A 25174-nucleotide genomic window follows, 5' to 3' on the forward strand; every position below is an offset into this window, starting at 1 on the left:
ATACCCTATATGTTATATTCCAAATCTATATTTAGATCACATTTCATGAATTCTAAACAGTAAATATATATTATGTGAATAAATAATGACACAAGCACAATTGTTGTATATTTATGCAAAATTATCATTTATTTTAGGTTAATTGTCCTTAAAGTGTGTTTAGATGAAGAGCAAATACAAATTCGTTTTATATTATTTGTAGCCGAGACGGGATCTGAACCCATAATTTTGTGTATTTTACTTGTCCCACCTACCTTTGTTCCTATTGCCTAGACCGTGATCTACACCTACGTGCAACTGGCATTTGCTTGGAAGCCAGCTATGCTCACCACTATACCACCAACGCTTGCAGACAAAAAGAAAAAATGTCGAGTATGGATGCCATCTCTTTCTGATTTGAGGTTGGATAAAGCGTTCGAAGGTACAACCTCACCAAAAAAAAAAAAACAGAGGTCGATAATTCCACTCTGCAGTGGTGGAGTTCTCATCTTCTGTCACCCAGTATTCACTGTAATGAGCTGCCCCGGTTTGAATGTCTCTGCAAGGGTTGACTGGATGCAGCTCATGAAAGGGCAAGCTGACATTTTGTGGAGTAAAAGCTGGGCTATGTGTAAGAATGAATGGCGTGCTTTGTTTGCTGCAAAACATGCTAATAACGTTCTCCTGTGTGATGCACTGTTCAAGTTACTGCTGATGACCAGTCGAAGACTGATGAAGAAGCAAGGATTTTTAATGAAGAAAAACTGTCCAAGCCCAGTTTTCTACCCTCCTCTTGCTGTCAGCCAAGGTCTTTAGTGCCAGCGCTGCAGACAATGCTGTTAGGACTGGATTACATTGCTGATCTGTACGGCTCCTGGTGCTGCGCCTATTTTTAAATAGCTAACTCTTGACGGTTGCTCTCGCTTACGGCCATACCACCCTGGCAATGCCTGATCTCATCTGAACTCGGAAGAAAAGCAGGGTTGGGCCTGGTTGGTATTTGGATGGGAGACCGCCTGGGAATACCAGGTGCTGTAAGCTTTTTAAATTCCTTCATTTGGCAGCTAATACACTTCCCAAAATACAAAAAAAAGTCTGAATTCCTCTGAACTCTTGAACCAGCCAAGTCAGTGTACCCACTTCCCCTGATTCCATTCGGGGGAAAGTGGGTACAGTGACTTGGCTAGTTTAACTTAGCAAGAGCTGTTGGTGCCCGGAGCAGAAACAGAAAAAAACAACAAAAAAAAAAAACAGGTAAACAATTGAGGGGACAAAGGCCTTGTTTCTGTCAGTGCTGTGTCAATGCAAGCTGAGCTGCGCTCGGCTGGGTTGGGCCTGGTAGGGACTTTTGCAGCAAGTAGGCTGGGTTTACGATTGGTGTAGCTGTAGTAGACGTTAATAAAAATCAGCAGTTGGGGCAGCCTTTGAAACCAGGGGAGCACCCCACGGGCTCTGTGCTGGAGGCCCCTTAAACTCGACTCACTCCAGAGTGGACCTGAACAGCTCCAGTGGGGGCGAAAGGCGACTGCAGTGCACTGGCTGACATCAAAGCAAAAAGATCAAAGCGAGCCAGCCAGGAGTCGAACCTAGAATCTTCTGATCCATAGTCAGACGCGTTATCCATTGGGACACTGGCCCTGTCTGCTTATCTTGTCATCTTTAGCTTGTTGCTTGTAATAAGGACACAGCTAAGTCAACACGGAGTTCATTCAACACGGAGTTCATTCAACACATGCTGTCCTTTGTTATTATGGCAAGTTGTGGTGTCGATAGGATGCTCTTACAGTGCATGTGACAGTCCCTCCCTAGAAGAACTGTGATCCAGGGTTTGGTACTTTCTCCTCTCCAGGAGGAGGTTACAAGCATTAGATTTATTTTTGTCAGAGCAGCTGCAGCATACTTGCGTGGAGGCCCACATAGGCTTGAGGGCAAGTTTCTGCAGGACCTACCTGATGATCTAGTGGTTAGGATTAGGCGCTCTCACCGCCGTGGCCCGAGTTCGAATCCCGGTCAGGGAACTTCCTTTTGAGCTCAAGCTAAGAAGATATATGCGAACTGCACATGCATGAAAGGGCAAAAGACCTCCTTCGAGCCGGAGTCAAACCAGCGACCTAAGGATTGCCAACAACACACCTACAGTCCTCCGCTCTACCAACTGAGCTATCAAAGACTCATGAGATACCCACACAAGCCCACCCCCTTCAAGTTGCTGCAGTCCGACTGCTGGAAAAATAGGGCAGTGGCAAAAATGCTCTAGGCTTGCCATACCGGGAGTCGAACCCGGGCCGCCTGGGTGAAAACCAGGAATCCTGACCGCTATGTTTAAAAACAGAATGGAGATGGCTGTAAAATTGATATTCAACTATTTTATAGTACAAGAAAAAGAGGATGTATTTATAGAAATAATGGTAAAAGGGAAAGGTAATGGTTGAATACAAGGACATCATTTTAAGTTGGTTATGGGAAAAATATGAAGTCTAATAATGAGTGTCGTAAGTATCATGTGATTTTTGTGTGATGTGATCATTTCTTTGTAAAAATGTAAATATTTGATTTTAATTAAAAAAATTAATAAAAATATCTCATCTGAACTCGGAAGCAAAGCAGGGTTGGGCCTGGTTGGTATTTGGATGGGAGACCGCCTGGGAATACCAGGTGCTGTAAGCTTTTTAAATTCCTTCATTTGGCAGCTAATAATACACTTCCCAAAATACAAAAAAAAAAAAAAAACCTCTGAATTCCTCTCTGAACTGTGGAACCAGCCAAGTCAGTGTACCCACTTCCCCGGATTCCATTCGGGGGAAAGTGGGTACAGTGACTTGGCAAGAGCTGTTGGTGCCCGGAGCAGAAACAGAAAAAAAAAAAAAAAAAAAACAGGTAAACAATTGAGGGGACAAGGGCCTTGTTTCTGTCGGTGCTGTGTCAATGCAAGCTGAGCTGCGCTCGGCTGGGTTGGGCCTGGTAGGGACTTTTGCAGCAAGTAGGCTGGGTTTACGATTGGTGTAGCTGTAGTAGACGTTAATAAAAATCAGCAGTTGGGGCAGCCTTTGATACCAGGGGAGCACCCCACGGGCTCTGTGCTGGAGGCCCCTTAAACTCGACTCACTCCAGAGTGGACCTGAACAGCTCCAGTGGGGGCGAAAGGCGACTGCAGTGCACTGGCTGACATCAAAGCAAAAAGACCAAAGCAAGCCAGCCAGGAGTCGAACCTAGAATCTTCTGATCTGTAGTCAGATGCCTTATCCATTGCGCCACTGGCCCTGTCTGCTTATCTTGTCATCTTTAGCTTGTTGCTTGTAATAACGACACAGCTCAGTCAACACAGAGTTGAAGCAACACATGCTGTCCTTCGTTATTATGGCAAGTTGTGGTGTAGATAGGATGCTCTTACAGTGTATGTGACAGTCCCTCCCCAGAAGAACTGTGATCCAGGGTCTGGGACTTTCTCCTCTCCAGGAGCAGGTTACAAGCATTAGATTTATTTTTGTCAAAGCAGCTGCAGCATACTTGCATGGAGGCCCACAGCTAGGCTTGAAGACAAATTTGAGCCAGAGTCGAACCAACAACTTAAGGATTGCCAATAACACACCTACAGTCCTCCGCTCTACCAACTGAGCTACCGAAGACTTTTGAGATTCCCACACATGCCCACCCCCTTAAGGTTGCTGCAGTCCGACTGCTGGCCAAAAATGCTCAAGGCTTCCCATACCAGGAGTCAAACCCAGGCCGCCTGGGTAAAAAACAGGAATCCTTACCGCTAGACCATATGGGAGCTGCCACTTGTGAAATCAGTCTTGGCACAAACTTCAGTTGTTTCTGATCGTGCGCACTTCACTGACCCTCTTGCACAAGTACCACTCATACATTTACGCACGCATACACAGTCTCATGGTTTCCGTAAGCTAGAATCCTCTGATCCATAGTCATAAGCGTTATCCTTTTTGCCACTGGCACTCTGTTCAGCAACTTGTTAGCACATTGTTTGAAACAAGGACAAGGCTCTGTCAACCTGGAGTTCCGTCACCACACATTCTGCTTTGTTTTATAGCAAGACGTTGTGTGGATGGGATGCTCTTACAGGATTCCTGACAGTCCCTCCATAGAAGACCTGAGATCCAGGGTCAGAGACTCTCTTCTCTCCAAGAGGAGGTTAAATGCCATACTTTCTTTTATGCATGTTTTATCAGAGCACTTAGGTATTGCTGCAGCTCAGAGACTAACAAGTGGAAGAGATGACCTCATCAAGATGGCGCCGCGGATGGCCGCTTCGGTGTGGGGCTGTCCAGTGTTTGCACTGTTTTTGTTAGTCTGTCCTGTTTTATGTTTATCAAATACGATCAGTTACACCAGGGACGAGCTGCTGAACATTCGGCAGTGCACACCAACTAATCAAGAACTGGATTTTGATTTTTGTGGCGTTTTGCGGAACATTGTGGTCGGCGGAGCAGCCGCATTGTGGAAACGCTACAAGACGCGCAAGCGTGGGAAGCGAGCCGGCGCGCTCGTCAGGCTAAGACAGCGCGGCTTCAGAACGGCGCTGCCCAGCATTCACCTGGCGAATCTCCGCTCTCTTCCTAACAAAATGGACGAACTACTTGCAAAAACAAGAACTTTAACAACTCTGCTGTCCTGTGTTTCACGGAAACCTGGCTAAACGAAGCCATTCCGGACAGCGCATTAAACCTACCGGACTTTCAGCTGTACAGAGCAGATCGCGATACGGAGTCAACGGGCAAAACGCGCGGTGGTGGGACATGCTTTTACATCAACAGAAGGTGGTGTACGGATGTAACTGTGTTAAAGAAGATGTGCTGTCCTGTGTGGAAGTGCTTTTCATTAACTGTAAGCTGTTTTATTCACCAAGAGAGTTTTCCTCGTTCATTCTCGTCTGTGTTTACATTCCACCGCAAGCACACGTGAGTACTGCACTGCAACAGCTGGCTGATCTGATCACAGAGACAGAACAACAACACCCGGACTCTGTTTTTATCATAGTTGGGGACTTTAATCAGGCAAAACTCACACATGAGCTGCCTAAATTCAAACAGCACATTACATGCCCCAGCAGAGACAATAACATTTTGGACCATTGCTACACCACAATAAAGGATGCATATCGCTCCTTCGCCAGAGCAGCTCTAGGACTCTCCGATCACTGCCTGGTTCATCTTATACCAACGTACAGGCAAAAACTTAAAACTACTAAGCCAGTATTAAGGACTGTCAAGAGATGGACCAACGACACAGAGCAGGTCTTACAAGCCTGTTTTGAATGCACTGACTGGAATGTTTTTGAAGCTGCAGCCACAGATCTGGACGAGCTCACAGAGACTGTAACATCATACATCAGTTTCTGTGAGGAGTTATGCATCCCTACCAGGACCTACTTGCTGTGCTTTGTTATTATGGCAAGTTGTGGTGTCGATAGGAGCATGTGACAGTCCCTCCATAGAAGAACTGTGATCCAGGGTCTGAGACTTTCTCCTCTCCAGGAGGAGGTTACAAGCATTGGATTTATTTTTGTCAGAGCAGCTGCAGCATACTTGTGTGGAGACCCACAGCAAGGCTTGAGGGCAAGTTTCTGCTCTCCCTTCCCTGGTGGTCTAGTGGTTAGGATTCAGTGCTCTCATTGCTGTGGACTGGGTTTGATTCCCGGTTAGTTCTTGGATGAGAGACCGCCTGGGATTACCAGGTGCTTTAAGCTTTTTAAATTCCTTCATTTGGCAGCTGATACACTTCCCAAAATACGAAAAAAACAAAACAAAACTCTGAATTCCTCTCTGATCTCTGGAACCAGCTAAGTCATTGTACCCACTTCCCCTGATTCCATTCAGGGGAAGTGAGTACCCTGACTTGGCTGGTTTAACCTAGCAAGAGCTGTCGGTGCCCCAGAGCTGAAACCGAAAAAAAAAAAAAAAAACTGGTAAACTATTGATGGGTCAAGGGCTTTGTTTTTGTCTGTGCTGTGTCAAGGCAAGCTAAGCTGCGCTCGGCTTCTGGTGCTGCGCCTATTTTTAAATAGCCAACTCTTGACGGCTGCTCTTGCTTACGGCCATACCACCCTGGCAATACCTGATCTCATCTGAACTTGGAAGCAAAGCAGGGTTGGGCCTGGTTAGTACTTGTATGGGAGACCGCCTGGGAATACCAGGTGCTGTAAGCTTTCTGAATTCCTTCATTTGGCATCTAATACACTTCCCCGTGTCACAGGTCTGCTGCTCGTGTCTTTTCTCGCATTCATCTTATTTGGGAGGGGTGGGACAAAAAAAACACAGGTAAACAATTGAGGGGACAAGGGCATTGTTTCTGTCGGTGCTGTGTCAATGCAAGCTGAGCTGCGCTCGGCTCCTGGTGCTGCGCCTCTTTTCAAATAGCCAACTCTTGACGTCTGGTCTCGCTTATGGCCATACCACCCAGCTATTTAAAATTAAGATCTAAAGTGGCTTAAACATTGAACTGGTTCTACAACGACAGAAAATAAGAAGAGAAGAGATTAAAGAAAGAATGGAAAGGAAAAAATTTCAAAAAGGATATGCAAGAAACATGTGTTTAAGTGATAGTGACTCAGAATGAATGGTGGTTATTGGTTTATCCAATAATTATCCTAATGAGTAATGTATGTGTGGTATCACTGAATGTAAGAGGATTGTCAAAATGTGATAAGTTTGAAAGATTAACATGTTTGACAAAAAAGTGTGATATATTTTGTTTACAAGAGACAAAGTGGGAAGATGAGATTAAAAATAAAATGAGAAAATTGTGGAATGGTGAAATATTTAGTAATGGAGATATAGAAAACAGGGGTAGCAATTTTGATAAAAAGAGGGATTTTTGAAAAAGTAGAATTAGACTATAAAGACACAAATGGAAGAGTTATAATTGTAAAAGTTATGTATAATGGGAAAAGTTATTTTTCACATTTACATTTAGTCATTTAGCAGACGCCTTTATCCAAAGCGACTTACAAATAAGGACAAGGAAGCAATTTACAAAACTATAAGAGCAGCAGTGAACAAGTGCTATAGACAAGTTTCAGTGTGAAAAAGTCTAAGAAGCAAAGCATTAGAAATTTTTTTTTTTATTTATTAATTTTTTTTTGAGAAAGTACAGTCAGTGGTATAGCCAGAGAGGAAAGTGGAGACTAAATAGTTGAGTTTTTAGTCGTTTCTTGAAGACAGCAAGTGACTCTGCTGTTCTGATGTAGTTAGCGAGTTCATTCCACCAACTGGGCAGATTGAATGCGAGAGTTCGGGAAAGTGATTTTTTCCCTCTTAGGGATGGAAACACGAGGCGACGTTCATTCACAGAACGCAAGTTTCTGGAGGGCACATAAGTCTGCAGAAGTGAGAGCAGATAAGAAGGAGCAAAGTCAGAGGTCGCTTTGTAAGCAAACATCAGAGCTTTGAATTTGATGCGAGCAGCAACTGGCAGCCAGTGCAAACGGGTGAGTAGCGGAGTGACATGTGCTCTTTTGGGTTCATCAAAGACCACTCGTGCTGCTGCATTCTAAAGCAGCTGAAGAGGTTTGATAGAATTAGCTGGAAGCCCGGCTAGTAGGGAGTTGCAATAATCCAGTTTGGAGAGAACAAGAGCTTGAACAATAAGTTGAGCTGCATGTTCAGATATGAAGGGTCGGACCTTTCTGATGTTATAGAGTGCGAATCTGCAAGATTGAGCAGTTCTAGAAATGTGGTCAGAGAAATTTAGGTGGTCATCAATCGTTACTCCAAGGCTTTTTACCATTTTGGATGCAGTAATGGTTGCCCCATCCATCTGGATTGAAAAGTTATGGTGTAGAGTCGGGTTGGCAGTAATTTCAAGCATTTCCGTGTTCGCGAGGTTAAGCTGAAGATGATGATCTTTCATTCAGTGTGAAATGTCTGACAGGCAGGCTGAGATGCAAGCTGGAACCGAGGGATCATCAGGGTGAAAAGAGAGGTATAGCTTGGTATCATCAGCATAGCAGTGGTAGGAAAATCCATGTTTCTGGATGATTGGTCCTAAAGATGTCATGTAGATGGAGAAGAGAAGTGGCCCACGAACAGAGCCCTGAGGTACCCCAGTGTTTAGATGCTGTAGGTTGGACACACTTTCCCGTCCAAGACACCCTGAATGACTTGTTAGAGAGGTAAGATCTGAACCATTGAATAACAGGGCCTGCAACGCCCAGTGACTCAAGCGTAGATAGCAGGATCTGGTGGTTTACAGTTTCAAAAGCAGCTGATAAATCCAGCAAGATGAGCACAGATGATTTAGAGTCTGCTTTAGCCAGTCTGAGATCCTCCACGACAGAGAGCAGGGCAGTCTCAGTTGAGTGGCCTTTCTTAAAGCCAGATTGCTTGTTGTCCATGAGGTTGTTTTGAGTAAGAAAGTCCAGGACTTGATTGAACACTACTTTCTCCAAAATTTTGGCCATGAATGGAAGCAGGGATACCGGTCGGTAGTTTTCAAGTAGCGTTTGATCCAGGTTGGGTTTCTTTAGCAGTGGGGTTACCCTAGCCTGCTTAAATGAAGTAGGGAATAAACCAGAGTCAAGAGATGTGTTAATTATGTGAGTCAGTGTTGGTATGACTGCAGGAGAAATGGCTTGCAAGAGATGAGAGGGAATGGGATCAAGCGGACAGGTGGTTGCATGGCTAGATAGCACGAGATTGGAGACCTCAGACTCAGAGAGTTAGAAAAAGAGGTGAGTGTGTGGTGTTGGTGGTGTATCTTGCGTGTTTGTTGTAGGTGCTGCAAATTGAGCGTTTGGTATGTTATGAGCTGTTCAGGATTTTTAGTTTTTCGCCAAATTCTCTCTGCAGCCCGAAGTTTTGAGCGATGCTCACAGAGAACATCAGAGAGCCAAAGTGCAGGAGGACTGGCACGGGCTGGCCTGGATGTAAGAGGACATAGTCTGTCTAGACATGATGCTAGAGTGGAGCAGAGTGTATCAGTGGCACTGTTCGTATCAAGTGCAGAGAGTTTACAAGATGGAGGAAGAGAGTCTGAAACAATGGTGGATAGTCTAATGGGTGAGAGAGAGCGTAGGTTTCTGCAAAAGGCAACTAGTGTTGGAGTGTGTGGCAGCTCAGGAGTAATGTGGATGTTGAGAGACAGAAGGAAATGATCCGATGTTTGTAGTGGAGTTACTAGTGTTTGATCAGCGAAGCAATGTCGAGCGTAAATAAGGTCTAGCTGATTACCTGATTTGTGAGTAGCAGAAATAGGTGCTCTTTTGAGGTCAAAAGAGGCAAGCAGAATCTGGAAGTCAGCAGCTTGAGGTCTTTCAATGTGAATGTTGAAGTCACCTAGCACCAACAAGAGAGTGTCATAATCAGAAAAAGATGAGAGAACATCCAGTCATCAAAGAAGTGACCTAATGTACCCGGTGGGCGGTAGATGACAACCTCATTTATGTAGAAGCGGTGGATAATGGTGACTGCATGGAATTAAAAGGAGCTGATTTTTGGCGGGGATGGTCTCTGAGTGAATTTCCATTCTTTGGAAATCAGTAGTCCAGTCCAACCCCCTCTCCCTGTCTGACGAGGAGTGTGGGAAAGAGAGAAATTAGTAGAAAGAGCTGCATGTGTAGCAGTGTCCTCCGGTCTCAACCAGGTCTCAGTTAGAGCCATGAGATTATAGTCAGAATGAGTGGCTATGGAGGTAATAAAATCTGCCTTGTTAACAGCAGATTGACAATTCCAGAGGCCCACAGAGAGAGAGAGAGAGTTGTGAAATAGAAGATACATAAATTGATCGAAGGTTGTGAGGGTTGCACCTGTAGCGTACCTCCCGTGCTTTGCGAGTGTTAGTAACAACAGGAATTAGTAAACACATAATAAAAGTTCAAGGAAAACAATAATGAGTGCAGAGATAACGTAAAATAATAAAGTAAAAGTACTCAAGTGCTTTGTCGGTGTCTTTGCTCAGTGGAGTCGCGCAGGTAGAGTCGATGGTCTTTACTCTCGTTGGTCTTCACACGAGGCGGCCTTCACACGAGAAAACGTCCAGCTCGACACACAAGCTCTTACAGCAACCAAGGAAACAGTGGTAAACTTTCTAGTACCATACACAGATAGCTGAAAACAAGTTTAAAGTAGTAGAATTTTAGCCCTAGTAATAAGAGCTAAAATTCATTTGGGACAGTTATCAACCCAGAATTGAGAACCACTGCTCTGAGGTACACAAAATGAATTGCCTTTGTAAAGTTACTTCAGTATATCCCTGTAAATATTTATTTACAATATTTAAAAAGTTTTATAATGTAGTCAATTCATTTCTCTTATAATAAGCACCCTAGGTTGCATAGGAGCACGTTGCAACAGCCAGTTGATAAAAAAGGGTTGGGGCTTCCTGAGCATTTATTTAATCTCGTGCACTGGTCCATCCCTCCTGAGAGAGCTCCATCTTGGTTTATGGTTGAACAAGCCATCCTACTTCCCCTTCCACCACTACAATGTCTATCCATCCATCTATTTATTTATTTTATTTTGTAAATGTGTTATTGTTGAGGCTGACCAAAAAAATATAATATTTAATGACAGAATTTTAGGTGCAAGCTAGGACTGTCTATTTGGCCATTTGCAGATAACGTTCTCCTTTTGGCTTGATAGGACATGGACCTTCAGCATGCAGTTGGACGGTTTGCTGCTGAGTGTGACATGGCAGGGAAACAGCACCTGTAAGACCGAAACCATGGTGCTTGACTGGTAAAAGGTGGCCATCTCCAGTTTGGAGGAGAGTCCGTACCCCAAATGGAGTTGAAGTATCTGCGTTTTTTTTTTTTTTTTTTTTTTCATGAGGAACAGAATGTGAGATTAAAAGATGGATCGGTGCAGCAGAATTGCAGTTGATGTGATTGTCTGTTGTGGTGAAGGAGCTGAGACGAAAGGCAATGTTCTCAATTTGCCGCTCAATCTAGGTTCCTACTCTCACCTATGGTCATGACTGAAAGGACAAGGTCTCGGATACAACAGAACACATTTTACAAAGTGTTATGACCCGCTTGTTTGAGTCGCACCATAAAATAGAGATGAGCCAACAAAATAGCCTGAATGCAAATCATTTATTATAAAATGTAACTCATAGAACAATCAATCAAAGCAACCAACAAATGTCTAGAGATAATAATGAAGATAAAGAACTCAGAATATAATCACAACAACACTTTAACTACATGATATAAGTATTGCGAAAAAAAAACATAAGGTTAAAAAGTCAATGAGACGGCAGGTCTTGACATAAGGAATCCCAAGTAGCCACAGCATTCTGGGGTAGCTAGCACAACAACTTTTATATGCCCATTGATAAGTAATGCCACATCCAACCAGGATTTACCACATACTTCAATCTGGATTTCTCATTCAGGGAGTCAGACAGAGAACATCACCCAAAACAACACTAGGTACATGAATACACTGGAGAGTGGAGTACAGATGTATCCGCACCTGTACAATCACTTACAAAGAGATTTCAAGCCACAGTGTTTATGAAACTGTTCTTCTTTCAGCCGCCATCATTGTGTTTATGGTAAACGCGACACATTTACAACCCCACCTTCTGCAGTATAGGAGTGTTGGAAAATAGTATACAGTCACTCAGCCTTTTCAAACATTATTCAGACATGAAACATCATGTGCACATGAGAAAATGTTTTGCTGCATTCATGTCATGTGTGCAACTTTTTGTTAATGTGTTTCTTAAGCTGCGCCGAATGAGTGAAACTCTTTAGACACTGATCAGATCTGTATGGTTTCTCTCCAGTGTGAATCGTCTGGTGTGGTTTCAATTTTGAAGCTGTAATAAAAGTCTTCTCATACTCAAGCACATATTCTCTTTCACACCAGTGTGGATCTTCATGTGTTCATTAAGGTTTGATGAGTTGCTGAAACTCATACCACACCGAAGCTGCGGTCACTCTAGAGTTTGAGCATGCAAAATTCTGTTGTACAGCGCTGCAAAAAGGGGCGGGATTAAACAAGACGATTAGATATTAAAAAAGTGAGCAATTGGTCCATATTTAAAATTTCTGTTCAGAGAGGTCATGTTTTGATCTTTGACTGGTCTCACACAGTCAAGTTATGCGATTTTGCATGTCAGAGTTCACCAAGCTTGAACTTTGCAAGGCAATGAACTGCGAAACTTGATGCCCGAACTTGCATTTCTGGTCTGACGCATTCGCGTGCGTATGAATGAAAGTCTATGGGGAGAAAAGTCCAGTGTGACCGCGGCTTAAGTGGATGTGAATGGTTTCTCTCCAGTGTGGATCTTCATGTGTTTATTAAGGTGTGATGAGCAGTTAAAACTCTTCCTACACTGAGTGCATGTAAATGGTTTCTCTCCAGCGTGGATCCTCATATGGTGATTAAGGGATGACCATTGGCTAAAACTCTTCACACACTGAGTGCATGTGAATGGTTTCTCTCCAGTGTGGATCCTTATGTGGTGACTGAGGGATGAAGATTGGCTGAAACTCTTCCCACACTGAGTGCATGAGAATGGTTTCTCTCCAGTGTGGATCCTCATGTGCTTATTAAGGTCTGATGAGCTGTTAAAACTATTCCCACACTGAGTGCAAGTGAATGGTTTCTCTCCAGTGTGGATTCTCATGTGCTGAATAAGGTGTGATGAGCTGTTAAAACTCTTCCCACACTGAGTGCAAGTGAATGGTTTCTCTCCAGTGTGGATCATCATGTGTTGATTAAGGGATGATGATCGGCTGAAACTCTTCCCACACTGAGTGCATGTGAATGGTTTCTCTCCAGTGTGGTTCCACATGTGCTTATTAAGGTGCGATGAGCAGTTAAAACTCTTCCCACACTGAGTGCAAGTGAATGGTTTCTTTCCAGTGTGGTTCCTCATGTGTAGATTAAGGGATGATGATATCCTGAAACTCTTTCCACACTGAGTGCATGTGAATGGTTTCTCTCCAGTGTGGATCTTCATGTGCTGATTAAGGTATGATAAGCGGATGAAACTCTTCCCACACTGAGTGCAAGTGAATGGTTTCTCTCCAGTGTGGTTCCACATGTGATTATTAAGGTGCGATGAGCAGTTAAAACTCTTCCCACACTGAGTGCAAGTGAATGGTTTCTTTCCAGTGTGGTTCCTCATGTGTAGATTAAGGGATGATGATATCCTGAAACTCTTTCCACACTGAGTGCAAGTAAATGGTTTCTCTCCAGTGTGGATCCTCATGTGTTAAGGTTTGAGGTTTGGCTGAAACTCTTCCCACAATGAGCGCATGTGAATGGTTTCTCTCCAGTGTGGATCCTCATGTGAATCTTAAGTTTGCTTTTGTCTGCCAAACTCTTTCCACACTGAGTGCAGGTGAAACGATTCTTGTCTCTGCTTTTCAAAAAAACATCAGTCTGTAAATGAGTTTTTTCCTCAATTTTGACATGATGTTCCTCCTCTTTACTCCCCTCATTCTCTTCAATTAGGTCTGAAATAAAAAAAATAAAACATTATTTTCATTAAGACTTAAAAACTCATCAAAATCTGAAAATTGAAAAGACACTGGAAACATTGGCTACACACACTGTAATTTTGATGCACATTAAATGTAAATTAAATCAGATCATTTTTTGTTTAGTCTATCAACATGTACACATTAAAGCAGATTCAATTCAATTCATCTTTATTTATCTAGTGCTTTTACAATGTAAATTGTGTCAAAGCCGCTTAACATAGAAGTTATAGTAAATTGAAACAGTCAGTCCAGTTTTCAGAGTTTCTTACATAATTGATCATAAAAGTCCTTTTGGTCATATTGATAAGACACAGATTTGAAAGCTGTAAATGGCCTATTTTTATTCATATGTATTCAAAATTACAACAAAATGTCTTTCTAAAATTTGTAAAGCAGACAGGGAATACTTGTTCATTCTGTGCCTGACTGGTAAATGCATCAGAAAAAAAGTTCTGGGATAACAGCTCTGAACAACCAGCTGAATATTTTCCTCACAAACATGAGACATACCTGTACAGCATCTGCATAAAGGCTGGAATGTTCACCATTCCCCTTGTGTGCTGTTGGGTTATTTTCATCCATTGTGGGGTGATTTTGAGGCTTAATTTAGCCAAAACCTTGTCTGTGTTTTAGCAAACGGACTGATATTTGGGGATATTTTATTTTGACATATTCTGTGAAAATGCTTTGAAATAAAAAAAAAAAACTCCATACACTCTGGGTAAATTTACTCCCTTTTCGTTATATTCATGGCTGTTTTTTCTCCATTGGCCTCTATTATAACAACCTTTTTTTCATTGCAAAGCCATGACAGCATATAATCATGCATTTATGATTGTTGGTGTTTTCTGTGACGACCGTCAACATTGTTTAATTGGTCTCCATCCATAAGACGGCAAAAAGGAAATGGGTGAGAGGAAACACTGAAACCGATATTCCTTTCCAGTTATCGGTGTTTTGTTTTTGAGGAGTGTCAGTGCACTTTACTGACGCATTTCTAAAAACAGTTCGCAGAGAGAGAAAAGAGAGTATACCTACACTTTTTATTATCCTTATATTGCATTGAGAGTGTACACAATAAAAACTAGACACTTAACAGATTCAATTGATGTATTGATCTTATTTGTACGATCAAAACTGAAAGTGTAATTTAAGTTATTTTTGGCGTTATGAGGAGAAGACGCATCAAAACGCGTATACGAAGTCTTTGACCCCTGGGGGTTAAACACCTACATGTATGACGCAGTTAATGACATTATGCAAGAGTCTACTTGTTGTTGTTCTGAGATTATATGTAGAGCAGTATACAAACTTTTGGCGAGTGTTAAAGCTGGCCTCTGCTGATGTAACTGCAAAGTATCTACAGTAAACTTTCTTTTAATTGAATCTCTGACTCCTGCTCTCCTTCATCTGATAGACTGGTCTTTTTTGGGTTAAAATTGTTGGTCCCCCTACAAAGTGTATTTATGCACGCACACTATAATCTGCTGTTTTACTCCACTGAACTCCGTATAAAAGACAGAAACTTTTTTGAAAAGGCCTATCTAAAGGGTTAATGCTGCCAACTGATAATCAACAGTAAAAATTGCACATTTTACCTCTTCCCAACAGGGAAAACACCAACAATCTAGAATACATGATTATTTGGTGTCATGGCTTTGCGGTAAAAAAAATGTGGTTGTAATGGAAGTAAATGGGTCAAAAGCAGCCAAGAACATAATGAAAGGGTATTGGGCTGCACGATTAATTATATTATTATCATGATAATGATATTTGTGGCCCACAATCAATAATTAAATATCATCATGATTTTACAGTATAAACACAAAGCCATTATTTTAATGAGTGGAGTTTACGGATTATGCTGCAACACAAGCATGATGTGACTGTGACTAGATTGCAGGTGTTTTTTTCAAGGGAATGTAATGTTGATCAGGTAGCCTTTTCTCCTGTTCAGTCCAAACTTCCCAAGGTAACACAGCAAACCTTATTAACCACCTTAAAAGCCAACACAAAGTGGCTGTCATCAGTAGGTTAATGAGCTCAGGAGAATTCTGCTTTGCATGTTTCTATGCATTACTAACATCACTAAAACAGACAACATTTAGACAGAAGACACTATCCAATTATTTCAATGTTAAAAAAAAAAAAAGTCATTGTGGTCCTGTTCACACGCGTATTCAGGTTAGTTTTCATCAATCTGACGCAACTTTGTCTTATTTACAAGAAAAGGAAATGCAATTAAAAGTTTCAATTAATCAAATTTATAAAAAGACTAGCCTGTTTTATGGATTAAATAATGAAATGGATAACTAAGTTCCTTTATTTCTGATTAGACCATGCACTTTATTCTGTTTTACAGTTTTTATTTATTTATTTATTTATTTTAAATAACTTCAGGAATCAGGAATTGATCGTGCGTGCAAAAAAACGCAATCATCTAACACATGCATCACTCTCATGCCACGCTTTCAAAGATAAATTGGCATATGAGTGCTGCTTTGAAAAGAATTAAATTATTAAAAAGCACTATTAAAGACTATACACATAAAATAAAACATTCAAAAAGGTGTATCTTATGAAAAAACACCAATTGACGGGTGCTGCTTTCAGTTTTTAAAGAATCAAGCAGATTAAAAAAAAAATCTAATTTGCAAAAGAGAAATGACAAAAATTTTGCAAGAGAAAAAGATTAAACATATCGGGACAGTTAAAAGAACATTCTACTTTATATATTCTTTTGACTCCAATACAACAGCTAAGATTATGAATGACGGAGTGTAAAGCCGTGTCTCCTGCGTGCTTCAGCAGAGCGTCCCGCTGTTTATAAATGAGGAGACGGAGAGAATACGCAGTTTAGTTTCACCTCAAGATATTGAAATTAAAAACTAACACTGAACTGCTCATCACGCTCAAATAGTTAAACTAAAATGCACAATTGTTGTTAGCCACAGGAAGCACAACAAACCGAACACGGCATTCTTTTAATTCGATATTCGTGAAGTATCTGAACCAACCACAGGTGCTTTGTCATGTTAGTCGCGACACTCTGCTTTATAACTGATTAGTTTATGTCAATAATTACACTTAGCCTTGCCATCGTTTTTCACCAAATGTAACCACGCTTTTGAGCACATCTTGCGATCCATCTCTAAACAAATGTTTAGATTATTATTGAAGGTGCTCTTCAGCGGCGAAGTTCCTGGCAGAGTAGCAGGTGAAAAAATGTGCATGCAGAAATTGGACAAGAGGAATCAAAATTTTAATTATATAACAAGTAACTTAATATCTAATCCCTGCCCAGTTTTATTACAAGTTGTTTTTTAATAGTTGTGACTTTAATCGTTTGGATTAAATTACCCTTAAAATCCTGCTCATTTAAGGCATCATTTTCGGCAAATTATTGATAAAATAAAATAAATGAAGTAGCCTACCCAGTATAAAATAACAGTAGCAGACCTACCTTTATAGCTACAGCTCGGCAGAGTCAGCACGAGTATAAAAACTGGTGGTTTTATTCCTGATGAGAATATTTATTGTTGTCAGACTTTACTTTCACATAAATACACCTGTGTGTGTGTGTGTGTGTGTGTGTGTGTGTGTGTGTGTAAACTCGCTTTCAGAAAGGAGAGACAGAAACCGCCTACTGCTGTGGGACTGCCTCTGATAAAAAACAAACAAAAAAAAAACTCTTAAATAAAGAAAAGAGGTAGAGAAAGGCCAGCTGATATTGCTTTACTGATCCTGTGGGAAAGCAATAATGAACCGGTTAAATATTTCTGGATAATGTGTTGAAAAACTAAGTTTTGACCAAACTTAAACCTAAAAGCTTCATGGCTTTGGAAAAACATTCGGGGCTGAAGCCCAGAAGCCCAACAACCCCCCTCGCCACCCCTGATCAGGAATAAACACCAACCTATTTGTTGTTCAGAGTCTTCATTTTTAATTTTGCAGGGTTCTGGATCACTCATGTTCTCGCTGTCCTTCTATAAACTCTTCACTGGAGCCCGATGTGAATATTCCAGTATTTATAGCTTCACTGGAGGAGGAGGAGACAATTATTCAGATTACATGCTGCTTGCATATTTATATTTTAATGCCATATCAGCAGCTGGCTAGGGCTGCATGATTAATTGAAAAATGATCACGATCTCGATTCGACCCTACACACGATCCTAATTCAGCTTTTTCTACGATTCAGCCAATTATTGGTCAGGAGAGAAGAAAAGGCGGCCGCAGAAGTCTTCACAGCAACATTGATACCTTTAAATGGCATTAAAAGTGTCACATACTGTATTTATAAGGTATAATTCACCCAAAATGTCATTTCTGTCTTTATGTAATGATGTATTTACGGTCGCGAAATCGCACGTGAGCTGACGCACTGTTTGTTTACTGTTGAGAACGCGTGCGTGCACGCAAATGACACCTACTTTAGTGAACACAACCTGCATATGCTGTGAATAACAGGTAATAAAGTTGTAAATAATGTTCAGTTCGTTGCACATAGCGATCGTTTGAGGGCCGTGCGTGAGGTTTGATTTTCATGTATGTGTGTTTTTCCTCAGTGACAGCAGCCATGAGCCGCACTAGGAAGTGAAAGTGAAACCTGTGCGCACATCATTTAAATGATCATATCGCATTTTAGAGTTATGATTACGACAAGCATTTGATGTGTTTTTTTCTTTGATAGCGAACACAAAGTGTTGTGCATGAAAATAAATGTTTTACAGTGTCAGTATAACAACCCTAGCCTATATATAACGGAAATATAATGGTTTCAATGACAGATGACAGGCACATGTCTTAAACATAATAACCCAACTTCAGAATACAACTATTCATAATTGTGATGTCACCATTTTACTGTGAATTAACAAACAGGACATATTGAAAGTCTGTTTAAGTCCACCATAATACAAAATTTTGCATTTTAAGCAACAGTAAACCTACACATAGGCCTAATATTATTATTGTTTTACTATATGTTTGAGAATTAACAATAATAAGAGGCTAATCATATTAACCTTTATTTTATATTTACAAAATCATCAGAAAGAATCGTGATCTTGATTTTAAGCCAAAAAAAATTGGATTCACATTTTTGCCAGAATCGTGCAGCCCTAACACTGGCTATATATTCACGGCAACTTGTATTAAATATTCATTATACAACTGACAATCATAACGGTTTCTAAAACATCATTAATTGTTTCTTTAAAACACACAAATAACAACAACACTGTCCTATAAGCTATTTCAGTCTGATCAATGATAAAAATAAATTCCTCCAGAAAACACATTCTTAAACATTTGCCTTAAAATATTTCCTGAATAAAATCATTCTCTAATATCATATTTTAATATACATTCTGTTAAAATGTTTTACGATCAAAATATTCCCACACAAGTTACACATAGGTTTTTCTTCCCTGTTCAATAAATGTGTGCAAGACTTGAGTAGCTGATTCTACATCTTGTGTGTGCAGCATGATCATGTCTCTGAATGCTTACATTTATCTAGTTTTGACCAGATTTGGTAACGTTAGCAATAGAGGTAAAGTTGGTTTTATATTCACACATTCTGACTTTCCCCTTAGTAATATAATTTCATAAAAGTATTATTTGCAAACTCTAAATAGCGACAGCATATTAGCAGCCAATAACTATCAAAGTTTGTTTACAGTCAAATAAACTGTGATAATGTTGTTTTCAAGTCACACTTGCATGCTAATTCAGATCGAATATTTAAAGTAACATAGTAAACAATATAGAGACTGCTGAATGAACGAATGTGCGAATATAAAACCAACTTTACCTCTTTACGTTATCAATACATGAAAAAATGAAATTTAAACCTGTTTAAAAAAGTTATAAGACCTACAACACAATATTTCGGTAAATTTAAGATTTTTTAAGGCCTAAAATTTGGATTTTGAGATTTAAAACTTTTTAAGACCCTGCAGAAACTGTAGATAACCAGCGAGTAACGCATTACTCATCAAGATCAAGATTGCGCCGCGGATGGCCGCTTCGGTGTGGGAGTCTCCAGTGTTTGCACTGTTTTTGTTAGTCTGTCCTGTTTTATGTTTGTCAAACACGATCAGTTACACCAGGGACGAGCTGCTGAACATTCGGCAGTGCACACCAACTAATCAAGAACTGGATTTTGATTTTTGTGGCGTTTTGCGGAACATTGTAGTCGGCGGAGCAGCCGCATTGTGGAAACGCTACAAGACGCGCAAGCGTGGGAAGCGAGCCGGCGCGCTCGTCAGGCTAAGACAGCGCGGCTTCAGAACGGCGCTGCCCAGCATTCACCTGGCGAATCTCCGCTCTCTTCCTAACAAAATGGACGAACTACTTCTGCTCACATGCAAAAACAAGAACTTTAACAACTCTGCTGTCCTGTGTTTCACGGAAACCTGGCTAAACGAAGCCATTCCGGACAGCGCATTAAACCTACCGGACTTTCAGCTGTACAGAGCAGATCGCGATACGGAGTCAACGGGCAAAACGCGCGGTGGTGGGACATGCTTTTACATCAACAGAAGGTGGTGTACGGATGTAACTGTGTTAAAGAAGATGTGCTGTCCTGATGTGGAAGTGCTTTTCATTAACTGTAAGCCGTTTTATTCACCAAGAGAGTTCTCCTCGTTCATTCTCGTCTGTGTTTACATTCCACCGCAAGCACACGTGAGTACTGCGCTGCAACAGCTGGCTGATCTGATCACAGAGACAGAACAACAACACCCGGACTCTGCTTTTATCATACTTGGGGACTTTAATCAGGCAAAACTCACACATGAGCTGCCTAAATTCAAACAGCACATTACATGCCCCACCAGAGGCAATAAAATTTTAGACCATTGCTACACCACAATAAAGGATGCATATCGCTCCGTCGCCAGAGCAGCTCTAGGACTCTCCGATCACTGCCTGGTTCATCTTATACCAACTTACAGGCAAAAACTTAAAACTACTAAGCCAGTATTAAGGACTGTCAAGAGATGGACCAACGACACAGAGCAGGTCTTACAAGCCTGTTTTGAATGCACTGACTGGGATGTTTTTGAAGCTGCAGCCACAGATCTGGACGAGCTCACAGAGACTGTAACATCATACATCAGTTTCTGTGAGGAGTTATGCATCCCTACCAGGACCTACTTGTCATTTAGCAATGATAAACCATGGTTCACACCAAAACTCAGACAGCTTCGTCAGGCCAAAGAGGATGCTTACAGGAGTGGTGACAGGATCCTGTACAATCGGGCCAGGAACACATTGACAAAGGAGATTGGTGTGGCTAAGAAAAGCTATGCCAAAAAGCTGCAAAACCAGTTTTCAGCTAACGACCCTGCATCAGTGTGGAGAGGCTTAAAAGATTTCACTAATTACAAGACACCGTCCCCCAGTATCGACAGCAATAAACATATTGCAAACGAGCTGAATATGTTCTACTGTAGGTTTGACACCTATGACCAGACACCTCACACCCACCCGGACCATCTCCCTACACAGCCATCAACACCACATCAACACAGCCCGGACCATCGCCCTACACGGCCATCAATACCACATCAACACAGCCCGGACCATCTCCCTACACAGCCATCAACACCACATCAACACAGCCCGGACCATCGCCCTACACAGCCATCAACACCTCCAGCCATCTTCCTCTCCCCCCCTGCTCTTCAGATCAGTGAGGAAAATGTGCGTCAGATCTTCAGTAAACAGAAGAGAAGGAAAGCACCAGGGCCAGATGGTGTCTCACCAGCCTGTCTGAGAACCTGCGCTGACCAGCTGGCTCCCATTTTCTCCCATATCTTCAATAGATCACTGGAACAGCGCAAAGTTCCATCCTGCTTTAAGCGCTCCACCATCATCCCAATCCCAAAGAAGCCAAAGATCACAGGACTCAATGACTACAGACCTGTGGCCTTAACATCTGTGGCCATGAAGTCATTCGAAAGACTGGTGCTAGCATATCTGAAGGACATCACTGGACCCCTGCTGGACCCCCTGCAGTTCGCCTATAGAGCAAACCGGTCTGTGGATGATGCAGTCAACATGGGACTGCATTATACCCTACAACATCTGGACAAACCAGGGAACTACGCAAGGATTCTGTTTGTGGACTTCAGTTCTGCCTTTAACACCATCGTCCCATCACTGCTTGAGTACAAACTGGCCCAGCTCTCTGTTCCTAGCTCTGTCTGTCAATGGATCACCAGCTTTCTGACAGATAGACAGCAGCTAGTCAGAATGGGCAAAATCACATCCGACAGCCGCACCATCAGCACTGGTGCCCCCCAGGGATGTGTTCTTTCTCCACTGCTCTTCTCCTTGTACACCAACGACTGCACTGCAAAAGACCCCTCCATCAAACTTATTAAGTTTGCAGACGACACTACTGTTATCGGCCTCATCCAGAACAGTGACGAGTCTGCATACAGACAGGAGGTGGAGCGGCTGGCGTTATGGTGCAGATACAACAACCTGGAGCTGAACACGCTAAAAACAGTGGAGATGATAGTGGACTTCAGGAGAAACCCCCCTGCACTCCCCCCACTCACCATCATGAACAGCACTGTGGCTGCAGTAGAGTCATTCAGGTTCCTGGGCACCACCATCTCTCAGGATCTGAAGTGGGACATTCATATAGACTCTATTGTGAAGAAAGCCCAGCAGAGACTGTACTTCCTTCGTCAGCTGAGGAAGTTCAACCTGCCACAGGAGCTGCTTGTACAGTTCTACTCAGCTGTCATCCAATCCATCCTCTGCACTTCAATCACCGTCTGGTTCGGCTCAGCTGCCAAAACTGACCTCCGTAGACTACAGCGAATAGTCCGGACTGCTGAACGAATCACTGGCACAACCCTTCCTACACTTCAAGAACTGTACTCTACCAGAGTGAGTAAAAGGGCTCGCAAAATCACTCTGGACGCCTCACACCCAGCACACTACCTGTTCGAACTGTTACCGTCTGGTCGGCGCTTCAGAGCACCGAGCACAAAAACAGCCAGACACAGGAAAAGTTTCTTTCCTCAGGCTGTCTACCTTATGAACAGTTAAATATTCCTCTACTGTACAATAAATATGTGCAATACTTTCTCATACGCACTTGTACACAGCACCTCATATCAATATACAATGCAATACTTTCTACATTCGCACTTGTACACAGCACCTTATAACCTGTATATTTTTAACAATCTGTACATACAACTCAACATCCAGGTTTCTTGACTAACCGCATCTGTTTAATGTTCATCATTTTTTATTATTATTATTTTATTTTTTCAGATTATTTTGTGTTGTCACTTGTCACTTTATGTACACTGGAAGCTTCTGTAGCCAAAACAAATTCCTTGTGTGTGTGAAGCACACTTGGCAATAAAACTGATTCTGATTCTGATTACAGAAGTGTTTACAGCGTAGCATCGAGCTAAAAACAAGAGAGTATATTAGCATTAAGCACATATGTTAAAACAGTTCAACCCGCAAGATAATTGCAGCAAATCTGCGAACGCTGCAAAGGTCAGATATAATACACACTTACTTTGAATAGACGCACAACACCCGTAGTGGAATTAAAAGAATTAAACAGCAAACAGCAAAGCTCTGCACTCTCCACTCTCTGCCTCAGACTGAGCGCCATAGGCGGGATGTTTGCCCGCACGCTGATCAGCGAAAGCTGATTGGCTGTCTGTTTGTGGCTCAGAGAAAGCTGATTGGCTGCTTGTAGGCGCTCGGCGAAAACTGATTGGCTGCCTATTTCTCAATCATTCTCTTGACAACAGAGGGAAACATTTGTGGACAGAAGATTCCTTCTTTTTCAGTCTCTTCAGAGGAATATAACATTGTTTCTGTGCAATGCCCGATTGTATAATACCTTCAGTCAAGCCTGGCCCTAAAGTTTTTTTTTTTTTTTTTTTACATTATTTTATATTTGACTGCACAAGGCTCATTCCTGGCATTCAGTAATATTTCAGCTTGAGCAAACTCATTTCTAAAATTTGATTATTGATTATTTATTGACTGACTTATTTTTAAATAGCCTACATAATTAGGCACAATTTAAACTTTCAAAAATTCATATTTTCCCACCTCAGGCATTAAAGCCTTTATATTATTTTCTGTTTTATTCTTATTTGGACACCCATTATTCTCAACCCCGTAACGGACTAAACTGAGTTGTTAATTATAGTATTTTAAAAAGCTTTTGCTATAAAACCAACATTTCCCTGTTGCTCATATGTCCCTCAAATCAGTGTAATGGCTAAAATATAACATTTTTGATGAGTTTTAGATTTATATGTGATTTAAGTTACAACTTATGCATTCTGTGGTCTCTTCATTTTTCTAAAAATGTTTTAATATTAGATGTCTTACCCAAACCCCATATTTACAATGCTAGGCCTTAACATGGTGGTTGGTACTCAGCAAGATTTTTTTTTATATATTTAATTGTTGAAATATAAATTTTTAATTAATTCACTTTAATTTCAATTTTAATTTGTTTTAATTAATTTGAAATTAAATCTAAGCCTCAACCAAAACACTTATTTATTTTAGTAAAACATTTAGCAAAGGCGTTAATCACACTGAGATGAAAATAATCTTCATTAAACCAAACTACCGTCAGAATTCAAAAAAGTATACTGCTGCAGGTAACTGGACATTAGTAACCTTTAAAAATGCTGATGAAGGCCTATGTTACTAAATATATTGCTGAACAGAACCTTTAGTAAACACGAGCAACAGGTAAATCATGTCTAAAACATTATTTCCTGGAACATAAATAAAAACTGCAGCAGAAAGATTTTCTTAATGAAATTAATCTATAATGTTAATATGAATTATGCCCTTAATGACCCCCTCTCTAAAGTTGGGTAATTGTCACATGACATGGAGATAAAAAAAATTTAACTATTTACATAATTAAAGTATTTTATACTTTACATGTTCTAATTTTATTAGCTTTTCATTAAATCATGATGAAACTCGTGACACATTCAATATAAAATCTGCTGCTGATATGGGTGCCATGTCTGAAATAATATTGCGTCAAAGTTTAAGTGAAAACACTGCTTCAAATATTCTATCAGTGACAAAAAAAAAGTTATAATACAAATATTTTTGCTGAAATGTTTTTTAATTAAAATTCTTGATAAATTTGGAGAATTTCTCAATCTTGTTACAAGTTTAAAACCCAGAAACAATGACATGTGGAACAGGGTTGAGTTTTTAAAACAAAATGGCCTCTGCTCCTCGTGTGGTTTAAAAGAGAAGGCCCACATGGCAGCAATTAAACAAGCATATGTTTGGTATATTGTTTGAAAAAAAACAAAAAAACAATCATATTCCATCTTAGATTTACGTTACGGGGTTGAATTGTTAAGCTTGACCATACCCTTCCTAACTATAATAAACATCATAAAATGTAAATAACTGAAACTATATCTTGCCTTTTTTTCACCATGCTGTCTAAGAGAGCTGAATGATGTCACTTTCTGTCTGTGACGTCATATAAGAGTGGAGGATTTGTGGCGTAACGGGGTTAAGTTTATATTGAGGGACATAACTTTGTAGCCTTTTTAATAAAAAATCTTATTTTTTATTTAATTTTTATTTAACACCAGAAAAGAACACTAATAAATAGTTGTAATACTGAAAAAAAATTAGACACTGTGTGCATTTTATAAAAAAATGTACAAAGCAAATCAATGAAAAATGCTT

The 25174-nt window shown here is 40.9% G+C and overlaps 1 protein-coding gene, 3 non-coding genes and 1 pseudogene across 4 annotated transcripts; 3 read left to right on the plus strand and 2 right to left on the minus strand.

Moving 5' to 3' along the window:
* Nucleotides 1-25174, plus strand: part of LOC130222237 (oocyte zinc finger protein XlCOF6-like) — a 314140-nt pseudogene that overhangs the window by 272086 nt on the left and 16880 nt on the right.
* Nucleotides 902-1020, plus strand: LOC130223981 (5S ribosomal RNA). Its single transcript, XR_008837086.1, has one exon. It is a non-coding gene; the product is annotated as a 5S ribosomal RNA (ribosomal RNA).
* Nucleotides 2063-2149, minus strand: trnay-gua (transfer RNA tyrosine (anticodon GUA)). Its single transcript is given in 2 exon segments — nucleotides 2063-2098; nucleotides 2113-2149. It is a non-coding gene; the product is annotated as a tRNA-Tyr (tRNA).
* On the plus strand, nucleotides 6024-6142 carry LOC130223936 (5S ribosomal RNA). The gene has a single exon (XR_008837043.1). It is a non-coding gene; the product is annotated as a 5S ribosomal RNA (ribosomal RNA).
* LOC130222159 (oocyte zinc finger protein XlCOF6-like) lies at nucleotides 11050-23075 on the minus strand. The gene is made up of 3 exons (XM_056454783.1): nucleotides 22995-23075; nucleotides 17349-17471; nucleotides 11050-13405 (listed from the first exon to the last, which is right to left on the minus strand). Exon 3 carries the CDS (start codon nucleotides 13156-13158, stop codon nucleotides 12193-12195), a length of 966 nt encoding a protein of 321 aa, XP_056310758.1. The 5' UTR covers nucleotides 13159-13405; nucleotides 17349-17471; nucleotides 22995-23075; the 3' UTR covers nucleotides 11050-12192.

This window comes from Danio aesculapii, chromosome 4 (assembly GCF_903798145.1).
Source record: "Danio aesculapii chromosome 4, fDanAes4.1, whole genome shotgun sequence".
In the NCBI taxonomy this organism is placed as follows: domain Eukaryota; kingdom Metazoa; phylum Chordata; class Actinopteri; order Cypriniformes; family Danionidae; genus Danio; species Danio aesculapii.

Bases quoted from the DNA above. Each gene is read 5' to 3' on its own strand.
- LOC130222159 (XM_056454783.1), bottom strand. From the start codon at position 13,158: ATGAGGATCCACACTGGAGAGAAACCATTTACTTGCACTCAGTGTGGA.